At 44.1% G+C, this 20,655-nt stretch overlaps 1 protein-coding gene across 1 annotated transcript; it reads right to left on the bottom strand.

The window, feature by feature from the left end:
* Positions 1-584: 584 nt before the first annotated feature.
* asah2 (N-acylsphingosine amidohydrolase 2) lies at positions 585-20,306 on the bottom strand (the record flags this gene model as incomplete). Its single annotated transcript, XM_080790118.1, has 20 exons — positions 585-780; positions 1,449-1,537; positions 2,003-2,059; positions 3,369-3,521; positions 3,776-3,871; positions 4,641-4,739; positions 4,993-5,032; positions 6,781-6,875; positions 7,117-7,232; positions 7,841-7,922; positions 10,025-10,129; positions 10,426-10,512; positions 11,152-11,277; positions 12,564-12,684; positions 13,314-13,391; positions 13,830-13,957; positions 15,097-15,273; positions 17,713-17,856; positions 19,505-19,611; positions 20,171-20,306. The coding sequence occupies 20 exons, from the start codon at positions 20,304-20,306 to the stop codon at positions 585-587; spliced, it is 2,232 nt and encodes a 743-aa protein (XP_080646244.1).
* Positions 20,307-20,655: the final 349 nt, after the last annotated feature.

Below are 20,655 nucleotides of genomic sequence, written 5' to 3'. Positions count from 1 at the left end.
AATATATATACTGTATATATCTACTGCACTGCACTGCGTGGGATCTGCCTGGGGCAATATGCATTATGAAGGATGGCTGCGCCAGGCTAGTTGTTAACTATTAGAAGTATATAGGCTATAGACATGTGTTTGACGCGTGTTTGTAGTATCAAGTTTACCAATATTAGGACACATTATGAGACAGAATTAAAAAAAAACTACTACTACTCTTACATTTAGGAATAGCTTTTTCTTTCTTTTTTGGTTGGTGGAATTGGTTTTGGAGTGTGTGTGTGTGTGTGTGTGTGTGTGTGTGTGTGTGTGTGTGTGTGTGTGTGTGTGTGTGTGTGTGTGTGTGTGTGTGCGTGTGCGTGTGCAAGAGTTTATTACTTTTTCCGAAATGCGATGTTGTTAATTGAAAAAGGATCCACCTCGTTGGTACTGACAACACTGTTCTTGGAACAGCAGATCAAATCATACAGTTTGTCCAGAAGGTAAGTATATACAGTATAGTTGTACTTGTGCTAATAATAGCCTATATACTTGTACTCAGATATACGTGGGAGTTGTGTACTTATATAGCTATAATTACCGGTTGTGCTTCGCTAATAGTAGTGGTTGCGCGTGACGCGGAACGCGTCCGAGGTGCCCTGGTACGCTGTGATCACAGGCAGGAAGACGTTCATGCGTTTGTAGTGTCCAAAGTGTCGTATCCTGTAGGAACCGGGCGTACAGGACGGAGGAATGGACCACTCCACCGTGGCGTTACTCCGTCTGCCCGAACCTTTCAGCCAATGGAACCTAGAGAGAGAGAGAGGGAGAGAGAGAGAGAGAGAGAGAGAGAGAGAGAGGGAGAGAGAGAGAGAGAGAGTGAGTTACCAAAACACTTAGCGGTAGTTCACTATTACATTAACCCATTTTGGGCGGGAACCCCTTTTGGTGTTAGCATCACGTTGTGACAAAAAGCACATTATTAATGTCATTCTGCTTTATTTTCTGTGCATGTTTTTTATGTACGTGTGATATGAATACATGTGGGTTGTGAGAGTCTAATGCTTTCCTATTTGTATGTGAAAGGTAACGGGTCTGGTACACTAGGGTGATTGATAGGTGTCAATGACTGATTGACAGTCAATCAGTGGCCCCTTGCAAACACTCGTCAGTTCATAACCTGGTGTCATGGATGTCCTGCTTGTTTCCTCTTTTGACTACATTGTCATTTTGCCATTACCTGATTCCTGCCTGCATCTTCAGTGACTGTAAGATATCTGCCTGATTCCTTATTAAATACTTTATTATCTATTCTACTCTTGTTGTTGTGACTTTGCATTTGGGTTCAACTCACTCCGTCTGCATCCGTGACATATACAGCTGAAATCAATAATATATCAGCATTCCGATATTAACCTGCGGCTGCAAGTTGACCATGTGCGAGTTATACGGTTAAAATGGTTGTGTTTGAAGCCTACCTGGTTTCCCATGATGCATCTGTGTGCACCACCTCCCAGCTGTCGGTCCTGTTGTGGTACAGCTCCACGGTGACAAAGGTCTTGTCTCGCTGCATGGAAGGGACAAGGTCGCCGGGGTCAACTCACACAGCCAATCAAGGGGAGGTAAGGGAGGTAAGGAAGGAGTGATTCAGTGAAGGAGGGAAGGGGGGAGGTAAGGAAGGAGTGAGTGAGTGAAGGAGGGAAGGGGGGAGGTAAGGAAGGAGTGAGTGAGCGAAGGAGTGAAGGGGGGAGGTAAGGAAGGAGTGAGTGAGTGAGTGAAGGAGGGAAGGGGGGAGGTAAGGAAGGAGTGATTGAGTGAAGGAGGGAAGGGGGGAGGTAAGGAAGGAGTGAGTGAGTGAAGGAGGGAAGGGGGGAGGTAAGGAAGGAGTGAGTGAGCGAAGGAGTGAAGGGGGGAGGTAAGGAAGGAGTGAGTGAGTGAGTGAAGGAGGGAAGGGGGGAGGTAAGGAAGGAGTGAGTGAGTGAAGGAGGGGGCAGATATAAGGAAGGAAGAAAGGATTGTTGTGAATTCTTACCATGTCTCCAGAGTGTCTGGGGTTCCCCGCGACAAATGTGACTGAGGCAACATCGCCCTGTGCTCACGCGCACGCGCGCACACACACACACACACACACACACACACACACACACACACACACATGCGCAGTGAGCTTGTGGACTTGCTTATTTTATGTTTTACATGTAACCATTAACCGACAAAATATAAATTGAGTAACAGTAACTGATTCTATCTCTATGTGTCCAAAGAACAGTGTTCAGTATGTATGAGAGTATATATGATTAAAGGTAAACGACATGCACATCCCCAACTTGGCCACTAGTCTCTCTTCCAGTTGGCTTGTGTTGGACATTTTTAATCAACATTCCTGCATTTTTGTCAATGAGTAGACAATAATATTACCAGAAACACATAAAACTGGTTGGAATAACGTGTTCCTTTCCACGCGCTATACGTCCAACCAGGGAAACTCCCCCCCCCCCCTGTCAGGTGTAAAAGGAGCAACTTGGACACTCAGGCATGAAGGAAGCATGAGTTCAAGTCCGTTTGCTCTCCCCTTGTCCCCCATATATGGGGACTAGGTTGGTGGAGGGTGTGTAGAGAGCCCAGGATCACATTAGATGATTGACACAGGGGTGAAAAATGGGTTACAAAATCGTGGAATAAAAAAATATATATTAAAAAATAAAACACATAAATAGATAGCCCTGAATGACCTGCATATAACAGGTCTGTAACTCTGAGTGTGTTCAAATAGAACCAAATGGACCCGTATAAGGCTTTTTTGTCGCGCAATAAAAAAGCCGTCGGTGTGCAATCGTATAGCGATCGCATTTATCTCGCTCTGCATGTAGAGAGAGGGCTCCATATAATCACTACACGTACGTCATATATCAGACTGCCGCAAGTTCACAACAAACAAACAAGGTAACAAAGTGTTACCTCCCCCCTCCCTCTCCCTCTCTACCTCTCTCATCTCTAGCTCCCTCCCTCACTGCTTCAGTCTCTCTTCCTCTTCTGTCACACTTGTTTAAAACACATCTTCCTCCCTCTGTCTATTTCATTATCTCTCTCCATCCATTATGCTCTCCTCTTTTCTTTTTATCTCGACGGCTAGTACAGTGCTCACTGTGCTCTCTCTCTCTCTCTCTCTCTCTCTCTCTCTCTCATCCTTCTCCATTATTCTTTCACTCTGAAGTGATCGTGTGCATCCCTACTTATGCTTCTCTTTGAAGTGATACAAAGAAGAACGATGCTTTGTGTGTGTGTGTGTGTGTGTGTGTGTGTGTGTGTGTGTGTGTGTGTGTGCGTGCGTGCGTGCGTGCGTGCGTGCGTGTGTGTGTGTGTGTGCGTGTGTGTGCGTGCATGTGTGCACTGTATACCAGTCTATAGACAGGGTCGGCCTGCACCAGGACGTCTCCAAAGGTGCTGTTGGGTGGTTTCCCGTCGACCGGAGCCGCAGGGAGCAGGTTGAACAGCTGGCTGTCTGAGAAGAACGGAGGCTCCGGACCTGGCTCCACATCGGACTCCTTATCCTACACACACACACACACACACACACACACACACACACACACACACGCCCGACTGTAGAGCACCGAGTCGGTAACGATGGAAGTTGGAGATCCATGCCCCCACCCGGCTATGCAATACCCGTTGTATACCCACAATTTACAATTTAGGCATTTAGCAGACGCTCTTAATCCAGAGCGATTTACATTAAGCAATAACAAAAAGCATGGCATACAACTCTTCTATTAGATGGCTCTGACAAAGCCTATATACTGACCTGAGCGATGGCCCTGGCCAGCCCTCTGTACTTCTGGATGTACGCACCGAGAGTGTGTGGGCCGTAGATGGTGGAAGCGCCCTCGTACCTCTGGATCTATACCACACAAGCACAGGCAAGCACACATTGTACACACCAGTACAGGCAAGCTACACATTGTACACACCAGTACAGGCAAGCTACACAGTGTACACACCAGTACAGGCAAGCACACGTTGTACACACCAGTACAGGCAAGCTACACAGTGTACACACCAGTACAGGCAAGCTACACAGTGTACACACCAGTACAGGCAAGCTACACAGTGTACACACCAGTACAGGCAAGCACAAATCTTAACTCTGAGAGTGTACAAATGGAACCATATGGACCCATTTGTATACACTCTCTGAGTTAAAGACCCATAAGGGTCCATTTGGGTCCTAATTATCATAGAAATAGAAAACAATCGGCTTCTTTTTTATTTGTTTTCAATTTCGCACCTTACAATCATTTTCAAATTGAAATGTCCTCAAAGGCTACATCATGTAGGTATAGGATGTCACAGTTCACAAAGCATGAGCATGTTGAGGTGATTAAAACCCATTCTTGGCTGGAACCCATTTCGGTGTTAGCACTATGTTATGCTTTAGCTATTGAAAAATTGAAGATCTACAAGCTCATAGCGCGCCACCGAGTGGCGCGCCACGAGCTTGTAGGTCTGCTATTTTTGAAAAATCGAAGAGCGACTGACATAGACAAAGACATTTTTAGAATCTGATCTCAGGTCAGAATGGAAAACTGTAAGGATGTAGAAGACTTTTTTTTAAATCTGATCTCAGGTCAGAATGGGTCAACAGTCCAGTGGTGTAGATTGCGTCGCACCTGGTACTCTTCATATGTTGTGATGTAATGCGTGTAGATGTTACTCAGGCCAGCTATGACCACCTCCACGTCCCTCAGCGATCCCTCTGACTCCAGTTCCTAAAACACGCGCACACGCGCACACACACACACACACACACACACACACACACACGCACACACACACACACACACACACACACGTTCTTTACATTCATTGTGAATTTGTTTGTGTGCACACAAGTTGTCCTGTTTTGTGACTGAGAACCATAAATAAGTGCGGAAAGTTGTGTCTGTGCGTGCGAGCCTGCGTGAGACTGTGTGTACTTACAGTAAGTGTGTGCATGTGCGTACGTGTGTGCATGTTTCATACTTGCTTGACTGCTTCCCTTATTCTTCTTCCTGACATGGTGCTGTCAAACACATGAGACAGTGACAGTGGTCTGATATTAGCAATGTGTACTCTAGCATGTATCATGGGTTGACCGCCCGGGCCAACTCTCCTCCCAACTGTGGAACTTACTTCCTGGACTACAGCATAAATAAAGAGGATAGTGCACGGAGGCGCGGCCTATAGGCTCCTGCGGGAGGTTTGCACATGCTCAGTGTAAACAGGAACTGCGATGATGGAGTGTTCCAGCAGAGGTGCTATAGAATAGAAAGCTCATAGCTTGTGATGTAAATAATGAGATCCGGAACTGTTGAGAATGAAACAGCACTCACCCTTTTCAAATGTTTTGTATCGTCCACAGCACTTGAATGAACAGTATCCATGTTCCTTTGTTATTTCACAAAAATAAAAGTTTGACACAAAAACATTGACATTTAGTGAATGTACTTGTCCTTTATCTTTCAGTCTGTTATAAACAACATTTTTTCCACAGTTATGAAATTGATGTACTTTTTAAAATAAAAACAAAATCAACTTTGTACTATTCTCTTTTTGTGATATCCTTTTTATTATTTCAGTTCAGTGTCAGCAACTCTCATGCACCTCTGTTGGAACACTCCATCATCGCAGTTCCTGTTTACACTGAGCATGTGCAAACCTCCCGCAGGAGCCTATAGGCCGCGCCTCTGTGCACTATCCTCTTTATTTGTCCTATAGGACTACATGTTGTCTCAGTAAGACAGCCCTCCCCATATTCACAAGGAGGAGCAGTGCACCAAAGCATTACGGGAGTTGTATATAGTCCAGGAAGGAAGTGAGCCCAGTGTCGACGACATCATAGACAAACTGGGCTCACTGCTACAATCTAAGATATCTAAAACCACATATTACACACATAAAGACCCCCAGGAAAGGGTTCTAAATCTTCTAAACATCATTAAAGCAGAAATAACGTGCAATTTAAAATGTTTTTTTTATAGTTTGTCCATGTCCCTCAAAGTTGTTACTTGTCACGCCTCGCTCCTCTGCCTTTGAATTTGAGCTTTGACTCATTATTATTATTAGGTCCAAACCACTGGACTGATATTTGGCTTGACCTTAATGCTTATGTGGTTGATATTCTGTATTTGCTTAAGTCAAGAAAGGAAGTTGTTGTTACTATTCTTGCCTTTGTAGGCCTACTTGTTTACTAATACTGCAGTCTAATGTTTACTAATACTGCAGTCTAATGTTTACTAATTCTGCAGTCTAATGTTTACTAATACTGCAGTCTAATGTTTACTAATACTGCAGTCTAATGTTTACTAATACTGCAGTCTAATGTTTACTAATACTGCAGTCTAATGTTTACTAATACTGCAGTCTAATGTTTACTAATAATGCAGTCTAATGTTTACTAATAAAACCAGGCTTGTTTCCATTCCATGCCAGCTTGGAAAATCAACAATGGTGGACATTGTAAACAAAGTGGAAATGCAAATTTGGAACTGAAGACTGAAGGTGAAGGAGAGGAGGAATTATACAAAGTAGGGTGACATTGATGACATCACCATGAGGACAAAAACAGTTGAGCTGTTCCTGAGAGCTATATTTCCATTAAAGCACCATAATATGATTGTTCAAAATTGGTTATTTGTGGGGATAGAAAACACACATGGGAGCCCCAAAAACACAAAAGAAATGGAAAAAGTTTAATTTTATGTTATAGGTCCTTTAACATATATATGATTTTTTTTGCAAAAAGGGTGAATTGTGCCACAAAATACTCACGTCATTTCTCCAGGTGCGGCGACTATAGCCACGGGGCCCACGGTGATGATCTGAACGTCTACTATTGAAGGATGCCAGGGCAGAGGCCAAGTCATCTACAGGAAAACACACACGCCAAAAGAAAGAAACGTATCGATACACTTTGTAACACTGTTGTGGTGAACAATGCAGTACTAGCGATACTGGGCGGACGGACCGGACGGACGGACAGACCGGACGGACGGACGGACGGACGGACGGACAGACAGACCGGACAGACAGACAGACCGGACAGACAGACAGACCGGACAGACAGACAGACAGACAGACGGACGGACGGACGGACAGTCGACAGACCTCTCCGGTGTTAAACAGGATAGGTTTGGGTCTGTGACACGCTTGCGTCTCATTGGACGGTTCTCCGAGCAGAGCGTCTCTGATCCCGTCCCAGAACGGATCTCCTTCGGTGTTTCCTACACACACACACACACACACACACACACACACACACGCACACACACACACACACATTTGCGACACATTTTTACCTGGATGATTGTAAAGCGAATATGATCAAATTGCTGTTGTAACCATGCCAGTCAGAGCAAGTTGAAGATACAATGTACAATTCGGGCATTTAGCAGACACTCTTATCACGAGTGTGTTGTGCAAGATATCACAGTATGGCCTAAATGCCATGAACCCTATAGTCAACAAAATGAATGAATGAATGAATAAAAGAAAACAGTTTTGCATGCTTCAGAGTGGTGCTAAAGCTGCAGTCAGAATCCAGCTTTGAAACCAGTATATGCCAGGTAAACAACATCAAGATGCCGATAAAATGGGCACTCTCTCCCGACTGAATGAAATTGGCATTTTCTGTTTATTAAAGAGCTGGAGAGAGAGATCCCTTGTTACTGAACACATGCACTCTTTAGTCTATACTCTATAGTCTATAGCAATGATTATGATTTTTTTTTAAGGCTTTAACCTATACAAAAATATCCCTTACGGCTACGCTATAGATTAAGAATAAGATTAAGCCAAAAGCTAAATCCCATGCACCAAAGACATTTTAGACCTTGTGTGAAGTTCAGATCTCCTCCTCCGTCGGTCGTTCCTGCTGCGAAACTGTGACCCAGAGCAGGTTTACATGTCTTCACCTGCGCACGCACACACGCACACGCACACGCACACACACACACACACACACACACACACACACACACTATAATAACTTTTCAAAGTGGTTCCTGGACGATGTGCAGGTGTGTGATTTTGTGTGACAAACACATACAGTATGTACTATTGCAATATACTGTATGCGTACTGTAGAAACTGTACAAAGTTTATGAATGTCTTTATTTACAATAGCAGTAGGCTACTAATTTCCCAATTTTCCCAACACATGGGGATCAAACCTGGGAAGACTTTTTAGGCCATCAGGCTGAGGTTGTTGTGAGACCACTTTTCAACCTACAATGCTGTGATTCAAGTTTTTATTTTGCATCAGTAAATAAAAACAGCTTACAGAGAGATAAGAGAGATAAGATGTTTTATAGAGGCTATGTTGCATGCCTATATGATTGACAGGTTTGCCTTGAGATTTGGACTTGCACTTTGGTGTTCCTTAATTGCATTGGCACAAACAGCTGGTCAAAACCATACAATAAAAAAACTCGTGGCACCAAAACGCAGCTATATAACCACAATAAGGTGCTGTTAAACGGATTGAGAGCTGCCAAGATAAGGTATATAAAGGCCAGGGAAATAAACAAACGGACAATAAAAGACAATTAAAACGGAGGCAAAGTGTCTGGAAATGAACTGCCGATAAAATAAAATGAAAGACGTGTACGTGTCGTATCTGGACAATAATTCTATAGCCTACTATATCATGCATGTTCGTGACCAAATGTTAGGTCTGAAGTAAGTCGATTGTCTAGTCTGTCTGCAGGTCTGAAGGCAATCAGAGTCAAGTATACTCATGGCTCGGTCAGGTGTGGGAGACATTTAATTAGCATACTATTGTACGTTTCAACGAGAGACCACTTGATTAAGTTTCAGACATCACTCTGTATATGCATCTGCTATTCCTATATGTTAAATCTCAACCACACCCAGAATTCAACTGTTTGATGTAAACTGTATATATATATGTCTCATAAAATACAATGTGGGGAGAGTTGCTTGCTTGGCAGGCTGACCACGGTCAGTCTGTTGTGTGCTCCCGTGGGCAGCATGGCCACGGGGAAGCTCTGCTGTTTTTGGTCTCGGTCGCAATAAATGGTCGATTCAACACTTCAGTTCACCTCTCTGCGTGCTTCTTCATCCGATCGTTTGAGGCTTTGATGCCTTGGTACTCCTCTACAGTTTGCTATTTAGTCACTAGAGAGCTCTTTCAGTCTACTTTCTAGTAGTTTAATCAGTTAATGTGGTGTGGTAAATACACGACAGACGTAACATAAGGATGATAAAACAAAAGGTACTTTAGGTTTTTTTTACTCATTCTGTACGAGTGTACGGGAACCCCTTTTGGTATTTTAATCATTCTGCTATACTTTAGCTATCGAAAAATAGCAGATGGTTGGTCGGTGGCCAATTACATATATTTTTGGGGGTCCTTTAGACATGAAAATGTTTGAGAACGACTGACATAGAAACAGGTTTTTCAGAAAACTGTCAGGAATTAGAAGGCATTTTGTAGAATCGTCCTCAGGTCTAAATGGGTTAAGAAGAAGCGATTAAAACGACGATACTGATTTAAATAGGCTGAGAGAGAACTGGGGGGAAGTTTTACAGCTGAGGAGCCCTGACAGTGAAAGTCCAATATCACCTCTGGTTTAAAAAAAAACAACAGCCAGGAGTCACTGAGGACTGCAGGCTCGCTGCGTGTTCTGGCTCGTCTGTATAGCCATGTACTGTAGTAGCCTATACCATGTATGCCTTTAAAACGTTATCAGTGAAGTCTAAACATCAATTATAAACACGTAGAGACAAGCAGGAGAGAGAGAGAGAGAGGCCTGCAGGCCGGTTGTAATGTGGCCATGTGTGCCATGTCTCAGATAAGCCCAAACAAAACCGCGCCAATGCAACACATTATCCAACTATTATCCCCAGTCGAATTTGCAAGGAGTTGCATTTGGTTGCGGTTGACCCCAGGGGGCCTATATTTGGTCCCCCTCCTTTTTTCCCCTCTAGTCAATAGCCCTACTTACTAGCTCACTAACTGTGCGTGCGAGTGTGCGTGCGTAAGCGCACTAACCGTGTGTGTAGCATTGACATGAACAGTAACGTCCGTCATGTTGACCCACTGGTGAGCAGAATGAAGGGAACCAGAAAGCTCGTCAACTGCTGTTGAATACAACTCCTACAGACAGACAGACAGACAGACAGACAGACAGACAGACAGACAGACAGACAGACAGACAGACAGACAGACAGACAGATCATTGGAACAGAATATAGCAATAATAATGATGATATAAGAAACTTGATTTGAAGAGATTAATCGCATAATACATTGCACAACAGCTCAAGACGGGAACCCACCATCTGTTGTGTGAATCTTTAACAAATATTTGACGTTTTTCCCCAGAAAAATCTTTTATTTTAGAGCATTTAGAATTGGCCTCAGTCCTGAATGGGTCAAAGAGCAGATTGTACCTTTGCCTTCCTGTAGATGTTGTGTCCAATAATGCTGGTGCTGTCAAACATGTCCTCACCTGGTCCAGATGCCTTGCACATCTGAGTCTGCAGACACACACACACAGAAGTCATGTCAAAACTTGACAATATTGTAACTCCCTCCTTTACTGGCCTATACGGGCCGGCATGCACACTTCAAGCCTATCTCCAATTGATCCAAAATGCCGCAGCTCGCCTGGTTTTCAAACCAGCCAAAATTCTCACATGTCACTCCTCTTCTCCGCTCCCTCCAATTGGCTCCCGGTCGCTGCCCGCACAGTACAAAACTCTGATGATGGCATTAAAGCCACCAAAGGTATGTGGCACCCCCATACCGTGCAAGTCTGGTCGGACCCTGGTACAAACCCTCCCATGCGCTCAGAAACGCCGGGACAACTCTCCACACGCCCCTTTTGGTGTTAGCATTATGCTATGCTTTAGCTATTGAAAAATAGCAGATCTACAAGCTCATAGCGCGCCACCGCGCTACAAGCATGTAGGTCTTCTATTTTTGGAAAATCGAAGGACGACTGACATAGAAACAACAAACGAATGTAAAGTGCAATATAGGCCTGTAGATAATATTAATAATATTTATTATCTGTCTCAATGCAGTGTGTGTGTGTGTGTGTGTGTGTGTGTGTGTGTGTGTGTGTGCGCGCGCGCGCGCGCGCGTGCGTGTGTGTGTGTGTACAGTGTACTGACCCCGCCTACAGGACAGGAGCTGTTGAGGTAGTCACAGGGCAGTCCTGTGTTCAGGCAGACAGGACCTCTGGTGTTGGGAGTCACATCGCCCAGGTTGCTGGAGGAGAAACCTGCAACGAACGGACCCTGACACGCGCGCGCACACACACACACACACACACACACACACACACACACACACACACACACACACACACACACACACACACACACACACACACACACACACACACACACACAGGGTCACAGAGCAGCAGGGATGGACATATAGACAAACAAAGCCTCTAAAACAGTTAGTCCCGCAATACTTGATTCTCATTGGCTGGTTTCTCATGACCACTTAGTAAATCTCACGATAATCTACCTACTTCAATCACTTTATATCGTTCCCAGGTGCGTCACATTCATTGATCCCGCGCAGCTCTGTAGCTGAACTGGGGAAGGGGAGCGCTTGATTGCCTTACAAACCCTGGCCGCGGCGCGGACGTCTAAGCACCGCCCGCACTCATATATGACTGTGCATGTGTGGCTCCGGGCGGCCTCGTAAAGACAGCAAGCGCCTCCTATTCCCCCCCGACTGCAGGCCGAGTTAAAACCAAGGAAGTGGCTCGCTTTGGTGGGCGCAGCAGTGTAGCTATACTTTTGTGAATTAGGAATAGTTTTATAGGTAGGTGTTATTTTGTGCAAAAGCTCCTTATTGGCTATTTCCCCTACCATAAGCCCTAAATGAATTGCATTGATTTGTTTTTGTATATATATCATCTCTTCATAATGTAAATAATATCCCAAGCGGCACACTTCCCATTCAATTCAATGCAATTCATTGAGGGCTTATGGTAGGGGAAATAGCCAATAAGGAGTTTTTGCACAAAAAAACACACCTGGACCTCTTTGGTGGGGACGTAACGACTACAAAGAAAGGTGAGAAAGGTAAAAAAAAAAAAGCCTTCTAGCATGGAATTCTCAGCCATTATAAAACACGGTATAAAACACAGTATAAAACACGGTAAACTTGGCTGAGACCTCTTGTGGCCTTACTGCTTTAAAATAGCATGTCTGCACATTAAAGAGAGAGGAACACAGAGATTAGATTAACAGAGATGATATACAAATGATATCTGATATCAAACCCGCAACTGAGATGCAGATTAAAGTGAGATCATACTACAGCGATACAAAACTAAACTGTACTACTACTGCCACCTACTTGTCCATTTATTGTATCACACAGTGGGTGAAAAAAAACACACCCCTTAAGACTAAACCCCCACCCATCAGAGGTGTGGCTTTTCCAGAGGTACCTTTCACATTGAAAGGTACCTTTGAAAACCTCTAGGTTTTAGCCTGGCACAGGCGAAGGGGACACCACTGTAGATTTATATACAGTTTGAGATGAGATGAGTGTGTCCAACCTGTCCGGGCAGAGAGCCAATGTTCTTGTCCTGCTCCAGCAGGTAGGAGGAGAGGCCCATGTTGTCAGCGCTCACCATCCTGTTGCTCATGTCCATGCTGACGGCGTGGACGGCGAACCAGCTGGTCAGGAGCAGCGCGACGAGGGGAACACACACACACACACACACACACACACACACACACACACACACACACACACACACACACACACGTGTTAGAATCGTAACTATAGAAAGTAACTATGTGCTTTTACTTAAGTACTGTATACTTAAGTGCCATTTTGAGGTATTTGTACTTTTACTTCTACTCCACTACATCTCGGAGCCAAAATGTGTACTTTTAACTTCACTGCAATTATTTGAAAACTTTAGTTACTAGTTACTTTTGATGATTAGAAAACATACATTAACTAACCACTTCAACACTATACATTTCGTCCATTTGAAAATAGGTACAAATATAGGTACAAGCTCAAGACTCAAGTGCATTTTCAATTACGTACTTTTACTTGTAACGAAGTATAGGTCTAAATTGCAGTGTTGGTACTTTTACTTAAGTAAAACAACTGAGTACTTCTTCCACCACTGAGAATCAGGGCCGTGCAGAGAGTGTTAGAGAGAGGCAGGGACTGAAATCCCGTTAAAGGGGGGGGCACTTTTGGGCAGGGGCTGAAGCCCCCCTTTGATGTCTATGCGTGCACGTCCCTGGATAGATGCGTTAAGTGACACGGTGTTTTTAGTCGTATATACCTCAGCATGCCGATCCCGTCACCGTCCAGATCGGTGAATTTCAGCACCACCACCTGTTTGTCTGTGTTGAACGCATACCTGTATACATAACATACAGACACAGTATACATGTCTGTGTTAAACATATAGCCTACCTGTCCTGCAGCACACAGTATACACATACAGACACAGTACATGTCTGTGTTGAACATATACAGTACCTGCAGCACATATTGCAGCACGTCACGTTACCAGAAATCACTCAACAAGCATACTTAATGAACTGGTGGTTGTGGTGTGGTCACATAAAAACATCATTTTCAAATCTTTCTACTAGATCATAATAGTAGATGGACGGACGGGAGCTGGGGGGGATCACGGCTTTAAATACCATTATGCTTAACAGCAAAATATGTAATTTCAAAGAGCAAAAACTACAGCATTAATTTGTATTTGGTGGTGTATTTCTATGACTGTCTAATAAGGATAATATATATGTACAGTATATATACGAATAGAACAGAACAGCACAGATACCTGTCTCTCTCGTCGTGAGGGTTGTTCTCGTAGGACTGAGGACTTCTGTTGAGGCTGCTGTCTTCCAACTGGCCTTTATTCACGAAGACACGCCCTGGTTTGATGTTACGGTGGGCTATGTTTATGCTCTGGAGAGACACACACACACACACACGCAGTTCCATGTTATTACCACATGGTGTGATGTTACGGTAGGCTATGTCTATGCTCTGGAGAGACACACACACAGTTCCATGTTATTACCACATGGTTTGATGTTACGGTGGGCTATGTCTATGCTCTGGAGAGACACGAACACATGCAGTTCCATGTTATTACCAAATAGTTTGATGTTACGGTGGGCTATGTCTATATGCTCTGGAGAGACACAAACACATGCAGTTCCATGTTATTACCAACTGGTTTGATGTTACGGTGGGCTATGTCTATGCTCTGGAGAGACACAAACACATGCAGTTCCATGTTATTACCAAATAGTTTGATGTTACGGTGGGCTATACATATTACTACTACATTGTTCGATGCTTCGGTGGGCTATGTTTATGCTCCGGAGAGATACAATACACACAATTCCATGTTATTCATGGTTTGATGTTACGGTGGGCTATGTCTATGCTGTGGATGTTTGATGTTACGGTGGACTATGTCTATGCTCTGGAGGTTTGATGTTACGGTGGGCTATGTCTATGCTGTGGATGTTTGATGTTACGGTGGGCTATGTCTATGCTCTGGAGGTTTGATGTTACAGTGGGCTATGTCTATGCTCTGGAGGTTTTATGTTACGGTGGGCTATATGTCTATGTTCTGGAGGTTTGATGTTACAGTGGGCTATGTCTATGCTCTGGAGAGACACATTTCCATATTCATGCAGGGATTCTCAAACCTTTTTTAATGCGACGACCCCGTCTTACGGTGGAATTTGTTTAGGCCACCCAAATGACGCGCACGGCTGTGCTAGAATCGGAAAATATAATCATGATCCATACGCAACAATCGGCCCCGGCTCCTACACAAGGTTTATATATTTTTTATTTTGTATGTTCTTCGGTCATGTGATCGACGTGTCACGTGATGGTGTCCCGGGGGAACCGCCAAAACCAATGGCGACCCATAGGTTATAGTGAACAGCGGCATCCAGCGCCATGGGGAAAGAAATACGTCAAAACACGTCATTGACAGTCAATGTGTTAAAAAAAATACATTGACTGAACGCGCACTCATGCACACACGTACACACACACACACACACGCACACACACACACACACCTTGACCACGCCGTCCACCAGGGCCTGTGTGGAGGCCTTGATGTATCCCTTGCTGGTGATCATGAACAGCGTGTACTGGAAGTACCCCGCCAGGCCTGCGTGGGTGTGGGTGCCGCTCAGCATCACGTTGTCGCGGCGATACAGCGTCCCATACTTCTCCCGCAGCGCCTTCAGCACCTATATATACAATGATATTATACAACAATAACACGCACGCACACACACATCCATGGACGTCATGCAGGGACGTGCACACACATATAGGTAAGGTAAGGTAAGGTAAATTTTATTTATAAAGCGCCTTTCAAAACAAATGTCACAAGGTGCTGTACAATAAATAAAATGAAATAAAACAAGAGCAACACATAGATCAACAATAAAACGAAAACACAATGACAGAGTAATAATACAAATATATATATATATAAACATACAGTACCATATAGACAATATTACAGACAAAAGTGCTTTTCAAACAAATGGGTTTTTAACAGCTTTTTGAACGCCTCGACAGATTCTGCCCTCCTTAGGGAAAGGGGTAATTCATTCCATAGGGAAGGGGCTACAACTTCAAAAGCTCTATCGCCTTTTGTTCTCAGTCTTGTTTTGGGAACTTTGAGCAGGTCTTTATCTGAAGACCTCAGAGTTCTCACATTTGAAATGGGGACTAAAAGTTCAGTTATGTACCTGGGAGACAGCCCATGGAGAGCTTTAAAAGTGATTAATAAAATTTTAAAAACAATTCTGCAGTCAATTGGAAGCCAGTGTAAAGCAGCAAGGACCGGGGTGATATGAGACCTTCTAAAAGTGTTCGTTAAAAGTCTGGCAGCTGTATTCTGCACCAACTGGAGGCGATGTGTTGAAGAGCGACTGAGGGTAGTGAATAATGAGTTGCAATAGTCCAGCCGGGAAGAAATAAAAGCATGAATAAGTTGTTCCAGATCTCGAGGGGTTAAAAGCGACTTGATTTTGGAAATGTTTCTAAGCTGAAAGAAACAGGTTTGAACCACTTTTTTAACATGTGGCTCAAAATTCATTTGCTGGTCAAATAACACTCCTAGGTTTTTTGACACTTTTGTGAAGTGTGCAGATGAAGGACCCAGGGACTGCTTTTTATGTCATTGCATATGGTATCTGGGCCTATGATAAGGACTTCAGTTTTGTCCGGGTTTAATTTCTGCCATCCAGTCTTTAATGGAAGACAGACAATTTTTTAAAATAGACAATTTGCTATGATCAGAGGGTTTAAAAGAAAAATACAGCTGGGTGTCGTCAGCATAACAGTGGTAAGACACTTGATTAAAATTACTGATTAAAACACCAAGTGGAAGCATGTATAAAGAAAATAAAATGGGACCAAGAATTGAACCTTGGGGCACGCCATGTTTTAACTGTGCAGAGGAAGAGACATGATCATTTATGGCCACAGCAGCACTCCTGTTAGACAGGTAGGAGGCAAACCATTTTAATGCAGTCCCCCGTAGTCCTACCCATTTCTCTAATCTATTTATCAGAATGGTGTGATCTATCGTGTCGAAGGCTGCACTTAGGTCCAATAGCAACAGAACCGAACACTCCCCAGAGTCTGCACGCATCAGGATATCATTTGAGACCCTGAGGAGTGCCGTTTCGGTGCTGTGCTTCGGACGAAAGCCAGATTGAAACTTATCAAATATGTTGTTGTTTTCAACTGTTAAAAGTAATTGTTCACAGACCACCTTCTCTAAAATTTTGGCAATAAAAGGGAGTTTTGAAATTGGTCTGTAGTTAACAGGGAGCGATGCGTCAAGGTTGGTTTTTTTTAAAAGTGGCTGGATAACAGCATGTTTAAAATAATCAGGGACACAACCAGAACTAAGGGAGCTATTTACAATGGACAATACATGTGGACCTAAGGAGTTAAAAGCATCTTTAAAAATACTGGTTGGAATCACATCAAGTGGACTGGAGGAGGAACGCATTTTGGACACCGTCTCATTTAATTTTTCAAGGGAGATTTGGCTGACATAGACATCAATGCCCTTTTACCCGTCTGTAAAACAACTGCCCTCTCCAGACCACAAATGCAGCATTTACTATGGTGAAAGAAAATAGCTAAAGAGTGCTGGGTTGTGCCCCGAAAATATCTTTTAGTTTTTGCATGAATCAGTGGCTCAGTGCTATTAAACACCCTTTTTACGTCTGTGTTGGTTAAACATAATGAACCAATGGAAAGAAGTAGAAAAACGCTTTGGACCAAACCTCCATTGGATACTCAAACTGTCTGCTGAAGCAACTATAACTCTACTACCTCTCCCCCTGTCATGCAAGTAATTGACAATATATGAAGTCGCAATACCTTGTTTTCAAAATACAACGTTTTCTTTCCGACAGCAGAGATATATTAGGTAAGGTATAAGATAAGGTGTTATATCCTAACACAAGTACAAGTCTAGAATGTTTGACAGGCAAAACGTGTGCAAAATAATGTCTTGAGAATTCAGTGATTTATGATTACCGGTATATCACTTATTGTGGAGAACTCCTGCTTCAACTGACACACGTGGACCATGCGGCGTTTGTGTGTGTGTGTGTGTGTGTGTGTGTGTGTGCGTGTGCGTGTGTGCGTGCACGTACCTCCAGTCGCAGCCTCTGGGACACCATTCCTACGTCGATGGTGACGAACACCACCCTCCTGCTGCCGTCGTCGACGATGAAGGCCCTGCTGTACAGACGAGTGTGGATGCCGGCCGCTGTCTGATCAGGGTTGGCATAACCCATCTGCACGCACACACACACACACACACACACACACACACACACACACACACACACACACACACACACACACACACACACACACACACACACACACACACACACACACACACACACACACACACACACACACACACACACACACACACACGTAAAAAAAAACTGGATGTTTTAGTTTTTTTCCATCATCTTGACCTAAATTGAACACAATCAACAGCCAAGGAGGCCTCAAACCCAGTACGGCGCAGTCTCCCAGTCTCCCTGAAGGGCCCCCTGAGGGCCATGAAGGGGTCCCCTGTAATGTCTAATTTGGGCCCCACAGTCTCCAAACAAGTTCAGACTGAACAGAGTGTATTAAGTAACAACACACTTATTCACAACACTGGTCATTAGTTCACTTCAGTCTGCCATGTTACTGTTGTAATCTGATCGCCCATGGCTGTGTACTTAAGAGCACAGTGTATACTTGATAATGTAGTGTGTACTGACTGAACTGTATAGCATACTTTATAGTTAGCTATACTGTGAACCTTTAGCGTGATACTGTCTCGTGTCGCGTTATTGTTCTCCGGGACCCGTCGACCGCCGCCGCCGCCGTACCAAAGGTATACTTCAACCAGATTGTCACACACCACCGAGCCGGCACACACTACCTGTCTGTACGTCAACCAGATGAGGGTTCAGTACTTAGAGTTTATAAAGAAAGTACCGGTATGGATAGAGGATGAAGCACGCGGCGTGGCCAAGTGACTGAGGGCAGGTACTATACGTACCAGGCCAAATAATTGCTCCGGGTTTTGGTGATCATCACACACACACACACACACCTGTATCCCATCAGGAGCACTGAGTGCAGCCACAGGTGAGACAAAGAGAGCACATCTCTGGGATTTAAATGCAATTGTGTGAGCTGGGCTATATAACCTTCTGTCTTTTACAAATAAACAACTGAAAGACGCCACAAAAGATTCTGTACCCCGGACGGGAAGGATCTCCCTATACCCCTCCATTTTGGTTAATAAACCCATGAACTTCATGTTGAAACCTCCACCTGTGTTTGATTTCCGCCTCCATGCAGGCAAAAGGCTATACCTCTTGCAAGCCACAGTTATAGCCAGAAGATAATGGCTTGAACGAATTAAGCAATGTTACACGAGAGGGTGTTGTTTAACGTGATTATTGCCACGACAGTGATGCGGTCAGGAACGAGACGAAGTCGAGTTCCGCAAGCATCACTGAAGCAACTAACAATAAATAACAATGACATACAATTTGCAGTTGTATTTAGTTGCAAATACATAATTATGGAGGTCATTGCTTTCTGTCATGTCTGGCCAATATGTGTACAAAACATTACTGTACAACCGTTAAATATATGGAACACTATAACTACAGTATATGACCTGACACTGTGTATATACTGACTGTAAGAGTTTATCGGGTTCCAGACTCAGTTTGGTTGGCAGCACTTGGAGACTTACTTTTACCGTGAAGATGACAATAATATCCTCAATTTCCTCATCGATAAATCGCTGCATTTTTGGACACAATACACGCATGAGAGCAAGCATGTGTGTGTGTCATGTGTGTGTGTGTGTGTGTGTGTGTGTGTGTGTGTGTGTGTGTGCGCGTGCGTGCGTGTGTTTCTGACCAGGGGTATGTCAGCAGGGGGTCCGGTGCAGTCGGCCCGTCCTGCTCCAATCAGGTAGGGGTTGTGTGGGGGGGCGGGGCTGGGGGGCGTGGTTGGCTCCGGCTCCGCTGGTGATGGATTGGAAAGCCTTTGTGAGGACACGCCCACATTGACCACAACACCTTGATATGCATGTAAGTACCAGAGCCATAGAGTAAGACAGAGTACAGGCTGACTGTTTCCTTTGTCTGTCCCTCTATAAAAAATATAAAATAAAGGCGAAAGCCGCAAAAAAAGAAAAAAACATTAGATGACTCTGGCATGTAGGGTACTGGTTCCCAAACAGTGGGTCGGGGACCCCATGCTTGTTATGGGTCCCTTAAGTTTTTCTTCCCAAACATTCCCAAAAAAAAGGCAAAAGATTTCATGAATTGAAAAAAAAAATGAAAATATTTTTTCAGTAAAAAAAAAAAAAAAAAGAATCGTGACAATATTTCCGACTTTTTTAAGTGAACGCGTATTGTGGTATACCTGCAGGAACTGGGATTTATGCTAACAGCTAGCCGCAATAAATGAGTTAATTATATAGAACACTTATGCCATGTCACAATAGTAAAATATCGATGTGTGTGTGTGTGTGTACGTGTGTGTGTGCGTGTGTGTGTGTGTGTGTGTGTGACTCCCGACCTGTCCGGGCATCCTGTCTGGTCACCGTGACGACGATGAGGCCCACGGAGACGGTCGCCATGGCGATGAAGAGGACGGCGAGGGTGACCTCTAGGGAGGTCAGACGACCGCAACACGCCGTTCGCTTCCGAGACATGCTGCTGCAACGCGCGCACACGCACACACGCACACACGCACACACACACACGCACACACACACACACGCACACACACTCACACACACATCCGATAGTCATACTGGTATCGGTCAATCTGGCCGATAGCCCGATACCAACCTAAAGTACTCGTACTCGGTACTCGGAACCGGCCCCGATACTTTGAGATGAGAACTGACCATGTGCTAGCTATGAGAAAAGGATGTAAAATAAGTGGTTACTCAACAAAAATAAAGTACTTGTATCGGTACTCGGTATCGGCAAGTATAGGCCTACTAAAAATGAAGTACTTGTACTCAGTCTGAAAAGAGTGGCATCGAGACAACTCTA

Source organism: Protomyctophum bolini, assembly GCF_963924005.1.
Source record: "Protomyctophum bolini genome assembly, chromosome: 18".
Lineage (NCBI taxonomy): Eukaryota > Metazoa > Chordata > Actinopteri > Myctophiformes > Myctophidae > Protomyctophum > Protomyctophum bolini.
The sequence above is the reverse complement of the archived record's forward strand: the minus strand, read 5'-3'. Positions and strand labels throughout refer to the sequence as shown.